An 18386-nucleotide genomic window follows, 5' to 3' on the forward strand; every position below is an offset into this window, starting at 1 on the left:
TTTCAAATAAATAAAAATAAATCTTTTTAAAAAATCTAATTTAAAAAATGCAATTTAAAATATTTAATTATTTGAAAGGTAGAGTGTCAGAGAGAGAGAGAGAGAGAGGGAGAGGGCACCATTTAGTGGTTTAATCTCCAAATACCTGCAAAAGCCAGGGCTGAGCCAGGCGGAAGTCAGGAGCTTAGAACATCTTTTAGGTGGCAGGGACCTACATGGATGGCAGGGACCCAAGGGCTAGAGCCATTACCTGCTGTTTTCCCCACATTGTATCAGTAGGAAGCTGGGTCAGAAGCTGAGCAGCAAGGACTAACTGGTACTCTGATAGGGGATAGTGATCTCACAAGCAGTGGCCACACCACCATCCCAGCCTCCACAATTCAAATTTTTTAAAAAGATTTATTTAGTTATTTGAAAAGTGGAGTTACACAGAGAGAGAGAGAGAGGCAGAGACAGAGACAGAGAGATCTTCTATCTGCTGGTTCACTCCCCAAATGGCCACAATGGATTAGGCTGTGCCAGGCTGAAGCCAGGAGCCAGGAGCTTCATCGAGGTCCAAACACTTAGGCTATGTTCTGCCGCTTTCTCAGATGCATTAGCAAGGAGCTGGATTAGAAGTGGGACAACTGGGATTCAAACTGGTGCTCATATGGGATGCTGGTGTTGCAGGTGGTAGCTTAACCCACTGAATCACAGTGCCGGCCCCCATAATTTTAAAGCACTAAATAATGTGATAGATGTTTGGCTGAAGCCACAGTGATTTGGTTGTATTAGGTTTGAATCTTTCGGAATATATCCTGAGTGAGTATCATCATTACTGTTATTGCTTTTTAAAGATAAAACTTATTTTTAGCTGTTGGAGAGCAAAAATTTTTCTCATGTTGCTTGAAGTTCAGTGGTTGGGGACCTGAAATTAAAGTAATACAAGAGGGCCGGTGCTGTGGCTTAGCGGGAAAGCCTCCACCTGCAGTGCTGGCATCTCATATAGGCTCTGGTTTGTGTCCTAGCTGTTTCACTTCTGATCTGACTCTATACTATGGCCTGGGAAAGCAGTGGAAGATAACCCACGTCCTTGGGCCCTTACACTCATGTGGGAAACCTGGAGGTAGCTCCAGGCTCCTGGCTTCGGATCTGTCCAGCTCTGGCAGTTGGAGCCACTTGGAGTGTGAACCAATGGATCTTTTTCTACCTCTGCCTCTGTTTCTTTAACTCCGCATTTCAAATAAATAAATCTTTTTTTAAAAAAAATAATGTGATGGGCCGGCGCCGCGGCTCAATAGGCTAATCCTCCGCCTAGCGGCGCCGGCACACCGGGTTCTAGTCCCGGTCGGGGCGCCGGATTCTGTCCCGGTTGCCCCTCTTCCAGGCCAGCCCTCTGCTGTGGCCAGGGAGTGCAGTGGAGGATGGCCCAGGTGCTTGGGCCCTGCACCCCATGGGAGACCAGGAAAAAGCACCTGGCTCCTGGCTCCTGCCATCGGATCAGCGCGGTGCGCCGGCCACAGCGCGCCGGCCGCAGCGGCCATTGGAGGGTGAACCAACGGCAAAGGAAGACCTTTCTCTCTATCTCTCTCTCACTGTCCACTCTGCCTGTCAAAAAAAAAAAAAAAAAATAATGTGATGTGACAGATTAGCAAGAGAAATATAAAATTTAATCATATACATAAGGGATTTTATAACAATGAGTCTGAACAAAGGGGTTAGAATCTGAGTCTTTTTTTTTGGACAGGCAGAGTTAGACAGAGACAGAGAGAAAGGTCTTCCTTCCGTTGGTTCACCCCCAAAAGCCAGGTGCTTCCTCCTGGTCTCCCATGTGGGTGCAGGGCCCAAGGACCTGGGCCATCCTCCACTGCCTTCCCAGGCCACAGCAGAGAGCTGGCCTGGAAGAGGAGTAACCGGGACAGAATCCGGCTCCCCAACCAAGACTAGAACCCGGGGTGCTGGTGCTGCAGGCAGAGGATGAGCCAATTGAGCTGCGGCGCCGGCCAGAATCTGAGTCTTATATATGATTTTAATAGGGGAAGGGGAGAGGGAGTAAAGGTACAGATGAGGAAACATGAATTTTAGGTTATGGGCCCGTAGGAGAATAGATGCGATGGTTTTGTGACTATGTCTGCTTAGCTGTGGTGTGGAGACGTCCTCTTCCAGTTGATGATAGTCTTCCCTGGCTGCTCTAGGGAAGAAGATTGTGACAGTTGAGATCTTTGGGGAGATTGCTTTTAGACAGATGAGAGACTCCAGGAACTCAGATACCTTCCACTCAAAATATTTATGCCATAGTCGTGTGGGTCACTTAAAATCACTAACCTATGGTTTCACAGATTGCTTACTTTAATGACTTCAGAATAAACAAAGTATAATCCATTTGGTATAAGCATCATTATGTATTTACTACCTCACAGTAGAATTGCTGCAAATTGGTACTTAGATTTTTTTTTTGGCACTTACATTTTATAGTTATTTGCAATGAGTCTGTAATGATGGCTGTTACAAAGCAAGTTCTCAAATTTGTTCTTTTTCAGGTGACCTTATAGTTACATATTCTTCTCATTTTATTTATTGACCTACTATGAAACTTTTGCATGCTTTGTACAATTTGTTCATATCTGGCTTTTACTTGACTATACCTGGCTTGAAAGTAACTAGGTTTTTTTTTGTTTAGTTTGTTTATACCTTTAGAAAATTTACTGATGTACAAAAAATGGAAAAGTATAACATTGACAGCATATAAAATCCTGTGATTGAAAGTCTCATTGGTAAACATGCACTTGTCCACACATCCGCGGGTGTGGAAACATAAACCAGTCCAAACCATTGGGAGCCAACATGCGAGTTCTTCATTCTGCAAATCACAGACCAATTTCTTTTCCAAAGATTCAGGAAAACGGTACATCATCTTCCTAGAGTTAGCAAGACAAACTTTTTTTTTTTTTGCGATGTATTTACTTATTTATTTGAAAGCAAGAGTTACAGAGAGAGGAGAGACAGATGGAGGCAGGGGGAGAGAGACAGAGAAAGAGAAAGAGATCTTCGATCTGCTGGTTTATTTCCTGCCTGGCTGCGGCAGCCAGGGCTGGGCCAGCCACGAGACAGGAGCTTCTTCCTTGTCTCCCACATGCATACAGAGGCCCACTTGGGCCATTCTCCGCTGCTTTCCCAGGCACATGAGCAGGGAGCTGCATCAGAAGTGGAGCAGCCTAGACTCAAATCAGGGCCCATATGGGCCCATATGTGCTACACCACAGCACAGGCCTCAGACAGACTTCTTATTCAGGATACTAAAGGAGTAGTTAAGATGCTGCTTGGGATGCCTGCCTCTTATTTTGGAGAGCCTGGTTCTGATGCATTTTCTGCTAATCTGCACCCTTGGAAGCAACAAATGATGGCTCAAGTACTTCGGTCAGTGCTTCTCGCATGGGAGACCTGGATTGGGTTCCAGCCCTCTTGCTTCAGCCTGGCTCAGCACTGACTGTTGTGTGCAAATGGAAGACCTCTCTGTCAAGTAAAATAGAAAATAAATAGAAATCAAGAAAAAATAAGAGAGGCCAGCATTGTGGTGCAAAGGGTTCAGCTGCTGCCTGCAGTGCTGGCATCCCATATGAGTGCTGGTTTAAGCACTCCAGTCCAATTCCCTGCTAATGTGCCTGGGAAAGCAGTGGAGGATGGCCCAAGTGCTTAGACCTCTGCTACCCATGTTGAAGACTCAGATGAAGCTCTGGGTTCCTGGCTTTATCCTGGCCCAGCCCTGGCTATGGATGCCATTTGGGGAATGACCAGCGGCTGGAAGATCTCTCTATCTGTCTCTCCCTCTCTCTCTCTATATATATATATGGGCCTTTTTTTTTTTTTTTAAGATTTATTTATTTATTTGAAAGTCAGAGTTACACAGAGAGAGGAAAGGCAGAGACAGAGGAAGAGATCTTCCATCCGCTGGTCTCCCCAGTTGGCCTCAACAGTCGGAACTGCACTGATCAGGAGCCAGAAGCCAGGAGCTTCTTCCGGGTCTCCCACGAGGTTGCAGGGGCCCAAGGACTTAGGCCATCTTCTGCTTTCCCAGGCTGTAGCAGAGAGCTGGATCGGAAGTGGAGCAGCCGGGACTCGAACCTGTGCCCATGTGGGATGCCAATACTGCAGGCGGCTTTACCCGCTATGCCTCAGCGCCAGCCCTATATATCTGCCTTTCAAATAAATCTTTTAAAAAGTTTTTGCATACTTAGAGTAGTCATTGATGAAGATCACAATTCCATCTCTCAGTGGTACCTTTTTTCTCCATCCAGTGTTATTTATAGAAGCCTTGGTCGTCAACTGCATTATTATCTCCTTTAGTCACAAATTTGATATGCCCATATTGCTTTTCATTAATCTCAGACTCAGGGAAATATAGAAATCTTTTTTTTCTCTTCAAACATGATTTCTCCTACTAGTGTGGGTTGTTTGACTGTTTGCTATAAAGGGAGCATCTGTTGGAAATGCAGATTCCACTCTGCTACTGCCTTTTTCTCTTCTGCTGCATTGCCCAGAAAGTCTGGAGACTGACTGTCAGGACCAGTGAGCAAGCCATGGGCAGGAGAGTGGTGTGACATGACCAGCAGCGGAATGCCTGGCGGGGGCCATCTTTAGTATATTAGCCTGTGACAAGATTGTAACTACAAATGCGAAATGGGGGCATGAAATCTTAGGCAGTAGTAGGCTGTGAGGTGATCTGGTTTTGTTTTGTTTTGTTTTGTTTTTGAGAAAGAGAAAACTTAAATTTCCTGTGTAGCTCCCCAAATACCTGTCAGCGACTGAGGCTGGAACTGGTCTGAAGCCAGGAACTGGGATTCAGTCTAGCTTTCCCATGCAGGTGGCAGGAACTCAACTGTTTGGGCCATCACCACTGCCTCCTATGGTCTGTGTTAACACGAAGCTAGGGTCAGGAGCCTGGGAATTGAACCTAGACATTCTGGTGAGGAATATGGGCATTTTAACCACTAGGGTAGACGCCTGACTTGCTTTTATTCAAATGACAAAAAATATGCTTTAAATTAAGTTCTTATGAATGTCATTTATTCAGACACTTCTGTATTCCCATTACTCTTAATTAGTTCATCATTTTTTACTTGAATTGCTACTGTAGACTTCTGTGGTCTCTAAACTCCCAATACCAAGAAGTTCTCTCAACTTTTTATTTGAAAAACACAGATCTCCCATCCACTGGTACAACCCCTTTCCCCTAATGCCTGCAAATGCAGGGGCTGGACCAGGCCCAAATGAGTGCTAGGAACTTGATCTACATCTTTCAAGGAGTGGCAGAAGCTTATTTGTTTGAGCCATCACCACTGACTCCACACATCCGCATTGGTGGAAAGCTGCAGCTGGGTATTGAACCTAGGCACACGATAGGGGTTGGGGGTGCATCAAGCTTTGATTTAACCACTGGTCAAACACTCCCACCCACAGGCTTTATTAAATACAGATTTATAGTGACGTAAAGGTAACCTTTAAAGCCTTTGCCTTTGGCTCAAAGGCAAACTTGTTAAGGGTGTGGTCCTAAACTCCTTCACTGCAGGCAGTTGTTAACACCTGGGTCTTGTCATGCCAAAGTTTTTTTCAGAATGCCTTTTAATGACCACAGCTGTTGCACCTGCTGTTTCCTTTACTGGAAACAGCCTTTGAAGAAAACAAAATTACTAATTTGAGAGGTACAGAGTGGCTATTGGCTGGTTAACTCCTGAGATTTCCATGAGAGCCATGGTTCGCAGCGCAGTTCTCCCATATGGGTGGCATGAAATCAATCACTGGAGCCATCGTCACTGCTTCCCAGAGTCTGCACTGGCGGAAAACTGGGGACAGAGTGAAAAGAAATATGGAACTCAGCCCTCTGGTATGGATGCAGGTGTTGTAACAACTAGGGTAAACATCTCCTCCTCCTCCCTTTTTTTTTTTTTAAGAAAAGATTTTATTTATTTATTTGAAAGTCAGAATTACACACACACAGAGAAGGAGAGAGCTGTGCCAATTGGAAGCCAGGAGCTTTTTCCGGGTCTTCCCAGGTGGTTCCAGGGGCCCAAGGATTTGGGCCATCCTCTGCTGCTTTATCAGGCCATAGCAGAGAGCTGGATCGGAAGTGGAGCAGCCAGGCCTCCGATGAGCACCCATAGGGGATGCTGGCACTGCAGGCGGCGGCTTTACCCGCTACAACACAGAGCTGGCCCCCTCCTCCTCCTCCTTTTTAAAGATTTATTTATTTGAAAGGCAGAGTTAGAGAACATTTCCATACACTGGTTCACTGTAACTGTGGGAATGTGCAGCCTGGTCCTTGACTTCTTTAGATATAGAAATAAGAGTCTGGGCTGGCGCCGCGGCTCAATAGGCTAATCCTCCGCTTAGTGGCGCCAGCACACCGGGTTCTAGTCCCGGTCGGGGCGCCGGATTCTGTCCCGGTTGCCCCTCTTCCAGGCCAGCTCTCTGCTGTGGCCCAGGAGTGCAGTGGAGGATGGCCCAAGTGCTTGGGCCCTGCACCCACATGGGAGACCAGGAAAAGCACCTGGCTTCTGCATTCTGATCAGCGCGGTGCGCCGGCCGCAGCGCACCAGCCGCGGCGGCCATTGGAAGGTGAACCAACGGCAAAGGAAGACCTTTCTCTCTGTCTCTCTCTCTCACTGTCCACTCTGCCTGTAAAAAAAAAAAAAAAAAAAAAAAAGAAAAAAGAAAAAGAAATAAGAGTCTGGGTTGGAGTGAGAGTATTGTATTAGGCAAATGAGAGAGCGAAGGAAAGCACTAGAAAGCAACAGCAGAGCTCTCTGGTTGTAAGACACGGAGAGGGGACCCCAGAGCTGGATGTTCAGTGGGAAAGTGGGTTCCTCCATCTTTTTTTTTTTTTTTTTTTTTTTTTTTACAGGCAGAGTGGACAGTGAGAGAGAGAGACAGAGAGAAAGGTCTTCCTTTTGCTGTTGGTTCACCCTCCAATGGCTGCTACGGCCGGCGCGTTGCGGCTGGCGCACCACGCTGATCCAATGGCAGGAGCCAGGTGCTTCTCCTGGTCTCCCATGGGGTGCAGGGCCCAAGCACTTGGGCCATCCTCCACTGCACTCCCTGGCCACAGCAGAGAGCTGGCCTGGAAGAGGAGCAACCGGGACAGAATCGGGCGCCCCGACCGGGACTAGAACCCGGTGTGCCGGCGCTGTAAGGTGGAGGATTAGCCTATTGAGCCACGGTGCCGGCCCCTCCATCTTTAATAGGTACTCTAACTCCCTTTCATCTACATCACTTGCCACCTGGTGTGGCAGCCCAGACATAGGGTGTAGGGCCATTGTTGATTGAGCTGCGGTCCATCCAGGAGCCTGGAGGGAGTTGAGGATGGAGGGGTCTAGCTGTTCACGAACACTGTCCAGCATGGAAAGGGGCATGATTGGCCATGTCCTGGCAGGCATGCTCAGTGGGAGGTGCAGGAAATGAGGGAGAAGGAGTGGGAAGTTGATCATCTTTCTGGAGCACGCCTATCCCTGCTTGTATCCCCTTTTCCCTAAAACCCCCAGGTAGTCTCAATAGCCAGGGCTGGGCTGGGCTGAGCCAGGCCGAAATTAGGAGCATCTTCCAGGTCTCCCACATGGGTGCAGTGCTTAAGCACTTGGTCCATCTTCCGCTGCTTTCCCAGGTGCATCAGCAGGAAGCTGGATTGGAAGTGGACCAGCCCAACTGGTGCCCTTATACGATACTGGTGTTGCAGGCAGCAGCTTAACCTGCCATGCAACGGTGCTGGCTCCTGTCTTTGGAAATTTTACCTGAAGACTTCATTTTTTAAAAAATTACTTATTTGAGAGGCAGAGTGAGCGAGTGAGAGCGCCCATCTGCTGGTTCACTCCTCAGATGCCCCCAGTGGCTAGTAATGTTTAGAGACAAAACTGGGAAAAGGAACTTGATCTAGGTCCCCATGAGTAGGAAAGGAAGCCAGTTACTTGATCCATGAGTGCTGCATCCTCCAGTCTGAAGTAGCAGGAAGCTGGAGTCAGGAGCCTGAGCGGGGTGTCAGACGCAGGTACTCTGATGGGAACTGTGCATATTAACTTCTAGGCTAAACACCCATAAACACCACTAAGTTTTTATTTAGCCTTTTTTGTTTATTAAGTAGGTGTGATTTGTAGTCCCTATAATATAACCACTTATTATTGGCTTTAGATTTTATTTTAGAACAGTCCTGGAATCATAGACAGTTGCAAATTGGGGTCAAAGATCTTTTGTTTTACCCAGAATATTTTGAGAGTAAGCTGCCAACGTGATGGCCCATCACTTCTCAATACTTTTTAGTTTGTTCTTCTTCAGTAAGAAACATAACCACAATACAGGTACCAAAATGAAGATACTAACATTAATGTATTATTGCCTCCTAGTCCTCAAACTCCATTCAGACTTCACCAATTCTCTCATTAAAACCTTGTAGAGAGGCTACACTATGGTGTAGTGGGTAAAGCTGCTGCCTGCAGTGCTGGCATTCCATATGGGTGCCAGTTCAAATCCTGGCTGCTCCGCTTTCAATCCAGCTTTCTGCTATGGCCTGGCAAAGCAGTAGAGGATGGCCCAAGTCTTTGGGTCCTTGCACCAATGTGGGAGACCTGGAAGGAACTCCAGGCTCCTGGCTTCAGATCAGCTCAGCTCCAGCTGTTGAGGCCATTTGGGGAGTTAACCGGTGGATGAAAATCTTTCTCTCTCTCTCTCTCTCTCTCTCTTTTTTTTTTTTTTTTTTTTTTAAGAATTATTTATGTGGAAGTCAGAGTTACACAGAGAGGAGAGACAGAGAGAGGTCTTCCATCTGTTGGTTCACTGTTCAACTGGCCGCAACAGCTGGAGCCATGCTGATCCGAAGCCAGGAGTCAGTAGCCTCCCCCTGCCGCCGATCTCCTACACGCGTGCAGGGGCCCAAGGACCCGGGCCATCTTCCACTGCCTTCCCAGGCCACAGCAAAGATTTAGATCAGAAGTGGAGCAGCCGGGCCTCAAACTGGCGCCCATATGGGATGCCGACGCCTCAGGTCAGGGTGTTAACCCACTGTACCACCGTGCCACAGCGCTGTCCCTCCCCCCACTCTCTTTCTCTACCTCCACCTCTCTCTGTAACTTTGTCTTACAAATAAATAAAATAAATCTTAAAGAATAAAACAAAATAGGGTAGCATCAGATAAAGACTTAAGGTAACTTTAAAAAACAAACCTTGTAGGTAACTTTAAAAAACAAACCTTGTAGAACAAAAAAAATTAAAGTAATATTTGGCATTTAACTGATTTTCTTTATTCTTCCTTCTGGGACAATTCCTCAATATCCTTGACTTTCTTTTTTTAAAAGGTTTATTTATTTATTTGAAAGGCAGAGTTACAGAGAGGCAGAGGCAGAGAGAGAGAGAGTCTTCCAGCTCCTGGGTCACTCCCCAGATGGCGGCAGCGGCTGGAGCTGTGCTGATCTGAAGCTAGGAGCCAGGAGCCTCTTCCGGGTCTCCCATGTAGGTGTAGAGGGCCGTCTTCCACTGCTTTCCTAGGCCATAGCAGAGAGCTGGGCCAGAAGTGGAGCAGCCAGGACTTGAAGCAGCGCCCATATGGGATGTTGGCACTGCAGGTGGCAGCTTTACCTGCTACACTGCAGCATTGGCCCCTCCTTGACTTTCAGGACACGAATGCTTCTGAAAAATACTATCCAGTTATTTTCTAGTATATCCCTTATTTTCAGTTCATGTGATATCTTCTCAGATTGAGAGGATTCATCTATAACAGAACTGTTAGAGAAGAGATACATATTCTTCTCACATCTGGTGGAGAGGGAACATCATGTCATTTTTCCCCATTATTGGTAATACTTAAATCATTTGTTAAGATGGTATCTGCCAAGCTTCTCCACTGTGAAGTTACTCCTTTTCCCTTTGTAGTTGAGAAGTATTTTGTGGGAATGTATCTTGAGATCAGTTAAATGTCTCTTTCTTTACTAGACTTTCAATTTGTTCATTTATTTATACCGAAGTAGACTATTCAATGGGTTGTAATACATTAAAGTCATTATTTTAAAAAATATTTTGTTATTTATTTGAAAGGTGGAGAAAGAGGAAGAGAGAGATCTTCTACCCTCTTGTTTACTCCTCACATACCTGCAACATTCATTATCATATATATCTATATTTATTTGGTCAGTTCCCCTGTGTGTAACCCTTCGCTCTTTTCTGGTGCTACCTACTCACTGTCTCCTCCCCCCACTCAAACAATGACCCTCTTTAATATCGTTAGGATGGATTTTTCAGGAAGGGTTTATTTAAAAGTCTTTGCTTACAGTAATATCCAACATTGTCATGTCATATCCTGGAATAAATTTTTACCTTTATTTTATTTTTTAAAGAGAGAAATAGAGGGGCCACTGGTGTGGTGCAGTAGGCTAAGCCTATGCCTGTGGTGCTGGCATCTCATATGGGCCCCGGTTTGTGTCCTAGCTGCTCCATTGCTGATATAGCTCTCTGCTATGGCCTGGGAAAGCAGTACCGGGTGGCCCAAGTGCTTGGACTCCTGTACCCACGTGGGAGACCTGGAAGAAACTCCTGGCTCCTGGCTTCAAATCTCCTGAGCTCTAGACATTGTGACCATTTGGGAAGTGAACCAGCAGATAGAAGACCTTTCTCTCTGTCTCTCCCTCTCTCTGTAACTCTACCTCTCAAATAAATAAAATTTAAAAAATAAAAAATGAGAAATAGATATATTCCCTCTGCTGGTTCTCTCCCCAAATGGCCGCAATAGCCAGGGCTGGGCTTGGCCTAAGCCAAGAACAAGGAGCTTCATCTGGTTCTCCCATGTGAGTGCAGGGGCCCAAATACTTAGGCCATTTTCCTGCTTTCCCAGGTGCACATCACGGACCTAGATTAGAAGTGAAGTAGCAGGCCGGCGCCACAGCTCACTAGGCTAATCCTCTGCCTTGCGGTGCTGGCACACTGGGTTCTAGTCCCGGTTGGGGCTCTGGATTCTGTCCCGGTTGCCCCTCTTCCAGGCTAGCTCTCTGCTGTGGCCAGGGAGTGCAGTGGAGGATGGCCCAAGTGCTTGGGCCCTGCAACCCATGGGAGACCAGGATAACTACCTGGCTCCTGCCATTGGATCAGCGTGGTGCACCGACTGCAGCGCGCTGGCCGCAGCAGCCATTGGAGGGTGAACCAACAGCAAAGGAAGACCTTTCTCTCTGTCTCTCTCTCTCACTGTCCACTCTGCCTGTCAAAAAAAAAAAAAAAAGAAGAAGAAGAAGTGGAGTAGCCAAGCCAAGACTTTTAACAGATGATCAGATGCATTGCTGGTGTTGTAGGCAGCAGCTTACCCCATAGCATCACAATGCTGGCCTCAATTTTATCTTTATTTTAAAGGATTCCATTGGGGGCTAGCACTGTGATGTAGTTGGCTAAGCATCCCCCGTGGTGCCAGTATCCCGTATGGGTGCCAGCTAGTGTCTCAGCTGCTCCTCTTCCAATCCAGCTCCCTGCTTCTAGCCTGGGAAAGCAGTGGAAGATGGCTCAAGTGCTTGGGCCTTTGCATCTGTGTGGGAGACCTGGAAGAAGCTCCTGGTTCCTGGCTCCTGGCTTTGGATCAGCTCAGTTCTGGCCATTGTGGCCATTTGGGGAGTTAATCAGAAGATGGAATACATTTGTCTCTGTCTCTTCCTCTTCCTGTCTGTAACTCCACATCTCAGATCAATCAATAAAATCTTACAAAAAAAAGGGAGGGGGCCAGCGCTGTGGTGTAGTGGGTAAAGCCACCACCTACAGCACCGGCATCCCATACGGGCGCCTGTTCAAGTCTTGGCTGCTCCACTTCCAATTCAGCTTTTTACTATGTCCTGGGAAAGCAGTAGAAGATGGCCCAAGTCCTTGGGCCCCTGAACCCATGTGGGAGACCTGGAAGAAGCTCCTGGCTTTGGATCTGCACAGCTCTGGCCGTTCCAGCCCTTTGGGGAGTGCACCAGTGGATGGAAGATCTCTGTCTCTCCCTCTCTGTAACTCTGCCTTTCACATAAATAAATAAATCTTAAAAAAAAAAAAAAAGGACTCCATTAAGTGATCAGTATAGCAATCAAATTAGCCTATTTTAAAATGTTACTTATTTGTCTTCCATAAATAACTTTTCTAGCATTTTATTGGCTAGAATATTTATTTATGTATTTATTTTAAAATTTACTTAAAAGGCAGATTAGTGAGAGGGAGAGACAGAGAGAGAGGTCTTCAATCTGCTAGTTCACTCCCCACATGACTGCAACTGCTGAGGCGGAAGCCAGGAGCCAGGAGCTTCACTGGGGTCCCCCAGGTGGGTGCAGGGGCCCAGGCACTTGAGGCATTTTGTGCTGCTTTCACAGGTGCATTATCAGGGAGCTGGTTTGAAAGTGGAGCAGCCAGGATATGAACTGTTGCTCATTTGGATATTATGAATGATGTTGCTATGAACATTGCTTTACAAATTCTTGTGTAAACTTGGACTAGAACTGCTGATTCATGTGATAACAATGTTTAACATTTGGTGGGAACCCCCAAACTGTTTTCCAATGTAATTGTACCATTCTACAATGCTACTAGTCATGTATGAGGGTTCAGATTTCTGCACATCCTTGCCAACACTTTTTTTTTTTTTTTTTGACAGGCAGAGTGGACAGTGAGAGAGAGAGACAGAGAGAAAGGTCTTCCTTTGCCGTTGGTTCACCCTCCAATGGCCGCCGCGGCTGGCGCGCTGCGGCTGGCGCACCGCGCTGATCTGATGGCAGGAGCCAGGAGCCAGGTGCTTTTCCTGGTCTCCCATGGGGTGCAGGGCCCAAGCACTTGGGCCATCCTCCACTGCACTCCCTGGCCACAGCAGAGGGCTGGCCTGGAAGAGGGGTAACCGGGACAGAATCTGGCGCCCCGACCGGGAGTAGAACCCGGTGTGCCGGCGCCGCTAGGCGGAGGATTAGCCTAGTGAGCCGCGGCGCCAGCCGCCAACACTTATTTAAAACAAATTTAGCCATTGTGCTTGATGGAATGGTATCTCATCGTGGTATTGGTTTGCATTTATCTAATGATTAATGATGTTGAATACTGTTGTGTTGTTAGCTGTTTGTATATCTTTTTTGGAAATAAATATATGTATATATTTATAAATACATATATTTGTGTATGTGAGATTTATTTATGTGTTTGAAAGCAGGGCCTCAGAGAAAGAGAGAGAAAAAGGGAGATTTTCTGTTTGCTGGTTCATTCCTCAAATGGCCACTACAGCCATGGCTTGTCTAGGCCAAAGCCAGGATCCAGGAACTCCACCCTGGTCTTCCACATGGGTGATATGGCCCCAAGTATATGGGTTGTCTTCTTCTGCCTTCCCAGGCACATATATAGAAAGCTGGATTAGAAGCAGAGTAGCCAGGTCTCAAACTAGCACTCCGGCATGGGATTCTGGCGCCACAAGGGATAGCACAACAGTTCTGGCCCCTGGAAAAGTACTTTAATGTCTAAATCCTTTGGCTTTTAATTGGGTTAGTTGTCTTTTTATTGCTGAGAAGAGTATCATATATTTCATTGTGTTTTTAAAGTAATGCTATATTCATTTGCATAACTAATTTTTCTCCCTCTTAATGGAAGGTCCTGTCCAGAATGCACTGATGTCTTCACAAGTGTCAGTGAATCAAGGGTATAACTCGCAGCTTCCAGGATCCTGCCCTCACCTGATGCCAGCAAAGACTCTGAATCCAGTCTCTGGACAGTCTAACTACGGTGGTTCTCAGGGATCTGGGCAGACTTTTAATAGACCACCTGTGGCTTCTCATCCAGTGACACCCTCACGCCATAGTGGTCCTGTTCCCCGAATGCCACTTCCTGCTTCTCAGAACCCAGCTGCTACACCAATGCCTTCTGGAAGCTTTCTTCCTGGAGCCAACTTGTCACCACCCTTGAACTGGCAGTATAACTATCCATCCACAGGATCACAGACAAACCATTGTCCTCGTACATCGTCCCAGCTAACTGTATCGGGGAATACAAGCTTAACAACAAATCATCAGTATGCTGCTTCTGGGGATCCTTCTCTTCAAAACAGCTTCGTAAAATCAGGTAATGTTCTTAGAGCAGTGCTTAAACTGATATGTAAAGCTTTGGATTGTTGAGGTGTTTGAATTAACAGTTGTCTTGTTTAGGTTTTTTTAAATATAATTTTGTTTTTGTTTTCTTTAAATGATCCATTTATTTCTTTGAAAGGCAGAGTTGACAGAGAGAGGGAGAGACAAAGAGAGAGATCTTCCATCCACTGGTTCACTCCCTAAATGGCTGCAGTGGCTGGAGCTGGGCTGGTCCAAAGGCATGAGCCAGGAGCTTTTTCAGAAATGGAATACCTAAGATTTTAATGGGTCCATATGGAATGCTGGCATCTCAGGTGGCAGCTTTGACTACTGTGACTACTAACCCTTGCTTAGGTTTTTAAATTAAAACAGTATTAATCTGGCTGGCGCCGTGGCTCAATAGACTAATCCTCCGCCTGCAGCGCCGGCACACCAGGTTCTAGTCCCGGTCGGGGCACCAGATTCTTTCCCGGTTGCCCCTCTTCCTGTCCAGCTCTCTGATGTGGCCCGGGAGTACAGTGGAGGATGGCCCAAATGCTTGGGCCCTGCACCCTCATGGGAGATCGGGAAAAGCACCTGGCTCCTGGCTTCAGATCAGCGTGGTGCGCTGGCCGCAGCGGCCATTGTGAGGGGTGAACCAAAGGCAAAGGAAGACCTTTCTCTCTGTCTCTCTCTCACTGTCCACTCTGCCTGTCAAAAAAAAAAAAAAAAAAAGTATTAATCTGTATTTTAAGATTTATTTTATTTATTTTGGTAGACAGAGCAACAGAGAGAGAGAGACAGAGAGAGAGGTCTTCTATCTGTTGATTCACTCCCCAAATGGCCACAGTGGCTTAGGCTAGGCTGGGCTGGGCTGGGCTAGGCTGAAGCCATAAGCCATAAGCCAGGAGCTTCTTCCAGGTGTTCCACGTGGATGTGGGGCCCAAGGATTTGGGCCATGTTCTGTTGCTTTCTCAGGCTCATTAGCAGGGCGGACGTGGAGCAGCTGGGACTCAAACTGGTGTCCATATGGGATACTAGTGCTGCACGCTGCAGTTTGACCTGCTATGCCACAATGCCGACCCCTGATTGTTTCATTTTTTTAAAAGATTTATTTATTTATTTGAAAGGAATTTAGAGAGAGAGAGAGATCCATAGATCAGGATATTCCATCTGCTTTTTTATTCTCCAAATGGCTGCAATTTCCGAGATGGAGCCAGGCTGAATCCAGGAACCAGAAACTTCACCTTCATCTCCCATGTGATTGTCAGAGGCCCAAGCACTTGAGTCATCTTCCACTGCTTTCCCAGGCCATTAGCAGGGAGCTGGATCGGATGTGGAAAAGCCAGGACTCCAGTCGGCACCTGTATGGGACACCGACGCCAAAGGCAGAGGCCTAACCTATTATGCCACAGCACTAGCCCCCTTCAGTTTTTTTTTAAAAGATTTATTTATTGGGGCCAGCATTGTGGCATAATGGGTAAAGCTGCCGCCTGTGGTGCCGGCATCTCGTATGGATGCCAGTTCGAGATCTAGCTGCTCTGCTTCCGATCCAGCTCTCTGCTATGGCCTGGGAAAGCAATAGAAGATGGCTCCAAAATCCTTAACTTTTTTCTTTTTTTACAAAAGATTTATTTATTTACTTGAAAGAGTTACACAGAGAGAGAAACAGAGGCAGAGAGGGAGAGAGGTCCTCTGTCTGCTGGTTCACTTCCCAGTTGGCCGGAACATCCAGAGCTGTGCCAATCCAAAGCCAGGAGCCAGGAGCTTCTTCTGGGTTTCCCACTTGGGTACAGGAGCCCAAGGACTTGAGCCATCTTCTACTGCTTTTCCAGGCCATTGCAGAGAGCTGGATAGGAAGAGGAGCAGCCGAGACTTGAACTGGTGCTCGTAGGGGATGCTGGTACTGTAGGTGGTGGCTTTACCTGCTACACCACAGCGCCACCACCCCCACCCCCAATTTTCTTTTTTTTTTTCTTTTTATTTATTTTATTTTTTATTTTTTTGACAGGCAGAGTGGACAGGGAGAGAGAGAGACAAAGAGAAAGGTCTTCCTTTGCCGTTGGTTCACTCTCCAGTGGCCGCTGCGGCTGGCGCACCGCGCTGATCCGAAGGCAGGAGCCATGTGCTTCGTCCTGGTCTCCCATGGGGTACAGGGCCCAAGGACTTGGGCCATCCTCCACTGCACTCCCTGGCCACAGCAGAGAGCTGGCCTGGAAGAGGGGCATCCGGGACAGAATCCGGCGCCCCAATAGGGACTAGAACCTGGTGTGCTAGAGCCGCAAGGTGGAGGATTAGCCTATTGAACCACTGCGCCAGCCGGCAATTTTTTTTTTTTTTTTTTTTTTTTTTTTTTTTTTTTTTGACAGGCAGAGTGGACAGAGAGAGAGACAGAGAGAAAGGTCTTCCTTTGCCGTTGGTTCACTCTCCAGTGGCCGCTGCGGCTGGTGCACCGCGCTGATCCGAAGGCAGGAGCCAGGTGCTTCTCCTGGTCTCCCATGGGGTGCAGGGCCCAAGGACTTGGGCCATCTTCCACTGCACTCCCTGGCCACAGCAGAGAGCTGGCCTGGAAGAGGGGCAACCGGGACAGAATCCGGCACCCCGACCGGGACTAGAACCTGGTGTGCCGGCACTGCAAGGCGGAGGATTAGCCTAGTGAGCCGCGGCGCTGGCCAAACATTTTTTTTAAAAAAGCATTTGTTTATTTATTTGAAAGGCAGAATTACAGAGCAGGAGAGAGAGAGAGTGGCAGAGGAAAAGAGATCTTCATCTGCTGGTCCACTCCCCAAATGGCTGCAATGGCCAGAGCTGGGCTGATCCGAAGCCAGAAGCCAGGAGCTTCTTCCAGGTCTCCCACATGAGTACATGAGCCCAGGTACTTGGGCCATCTTCTGCTGCTTTTCCAAGCACATTAGCAGGGAGTCGGATCAGAAGTGGAACAGGCCGGCGCCGCGGCTCACTAGGCTAATCCTCCGCCTAGCGGCGCCGGCACACCGGGTTCTAGTCCCGGTCGGGGCGCCGGATTCTGTCCCGGTTACCCCTCTTCCAGGCCAGCTCTCTGCTATGGCCAGGGAGTGCAGTGGAGGATGGCTCAGGTGCTTGGGCCCTGCACCCCATGGGAGACCAGGAAAAGCACCTGGTTCCTGGCTCCTGCCATCGGATCAGCGCGGTGCGCCGGCCGCAGCATGCCAGCTGCGGTGGCCATTGGAGGGTGAACCAACGGCAAAGGAAGACCTTTCTCTCTGTCTCTCTCTCTCACTGTCCACTCTGCCTGTCAAAAAAAAAAAAAAAAAAAAAAAAAAAGTGGAACAGCCATGTCTCAATCTGGCACCTATATGGGATCTGGTGCTGCAAGCAGTGGCTTTACCTGTTAGGCCGGCCCCTAAACAATCATTTTTAATTCAGCCTTTTCTTTAAATTATTTTATTTTATTTTTGACAGGCAGAGTTAGACAGTGAGAGAGAGTAATGTCCACTACGGCCAGTGCGCTGTGCCGATACGAAGCCAGGAGCCAGGTGCTTCTCCTGGTCTTCCCTGTGGGTGCAGGGCCCAAGCACTTGGGCCATCCTCCACTGCCTTCCTGGGCCACAGCAGAGACCTGGACTGGAAGAGGAGCAACCGGGACAGAATCCAGCGCCCTGACTGGGACTAGAACCCGGGGTGCCGGCGCCGCAGGTGGAGGATTAGCCTAGTGAGCCGTGGTGCCGGCCTATTCAGCCTTTTCTAAATTGCTTTCCAGAGGACAGTATTGTTAGTATGTATCCCATGAAAAAGGTGGTTTGTTAGATTAACATGCTTCTTGTAAAAACCATAGGTTATGCTTGGGCATAGCTAATACATGTTGTACAGGCAAGGGCAAGATGGTCAATTCCCAAATGGTTGCAACAGCCAGGACTGGGCCAGGCTGAATCCCCTGGTCTCCCACATGGGTGCAGGGGCCCAAGGACCTGGGCCATCTTCTTCTATTTTCCCAGGAGCATTAACAGGGAGCTGGATCAGAAGTGGAGAAGCTGGTACTCAAACTGTTCCCAGTATGGGATGCCAGCATCACTGATGGCTTCTTAACCCCTATCCTATGACACCAGCCCCTAAATTTTGTGCGTTTTAAAACAATTTATGAATTTCATTTTAAAAAATGAAATTTTTATTCACTTGAAAGAGAGAAAGATTTCCCATCTATTAGTTCATTCTCCAAATGCCTGGGACAGCTGGCCCACGGTGAGCTGTCACTCACTCTTCCCATGGTGTGCATTAGTTGGAAACCGGGGCAGAGGTGAGACTCAACCCCAGGCATTTTAATATGGGATTTGAGTGTTCTAATCAGTCTCTTACATACTGTGCCAAACA

At 47.6% G+C, this 18386-nt stretch overlaps 1 protein-coding gene across 4 annotated transcripts in view; it reads left to right on the forward strand.

The window, feature by feature from the left end:
- SEC24A (SEC24 homolog A, COPII coat complex component) overlaps positions 1 to 18386 on the forward strand; it is a 106071-nt gene that overhangs the window by 21674 nt on the left and 66011 nt on the right. For all 4 annotated transcript variants that reach the window (XM_017341061.3, XM_002710215.5, XM_070076102.1 and 1 more), the window contains exon 2: positions 13588 to 14055. In XM_017341061.3, the coding sequence (XP_017196550.2) occupies positions 13608 to 14055 (448 nt within the window). In that variant the 5' untranslated portion in view covers positions 13588 to 13607. The remainder of the gene's footprint in view (positions 1 to 13587; positions 14056 to 18386) is intronic.

This window comes from Oryctolagus cuniculus, chromosome 6, assembly GCF_964237555.1.
Source record: "Oryctolagus cuniculus chromosome 6, mOryCun1.1, whole genome shotgun sequence".
NCBI lineage: Eukaryota > Metazoa > Chordata > Mammalia > Lagomorpha > Leporidae > Oryctolagus > Oryctolagus cuniculus.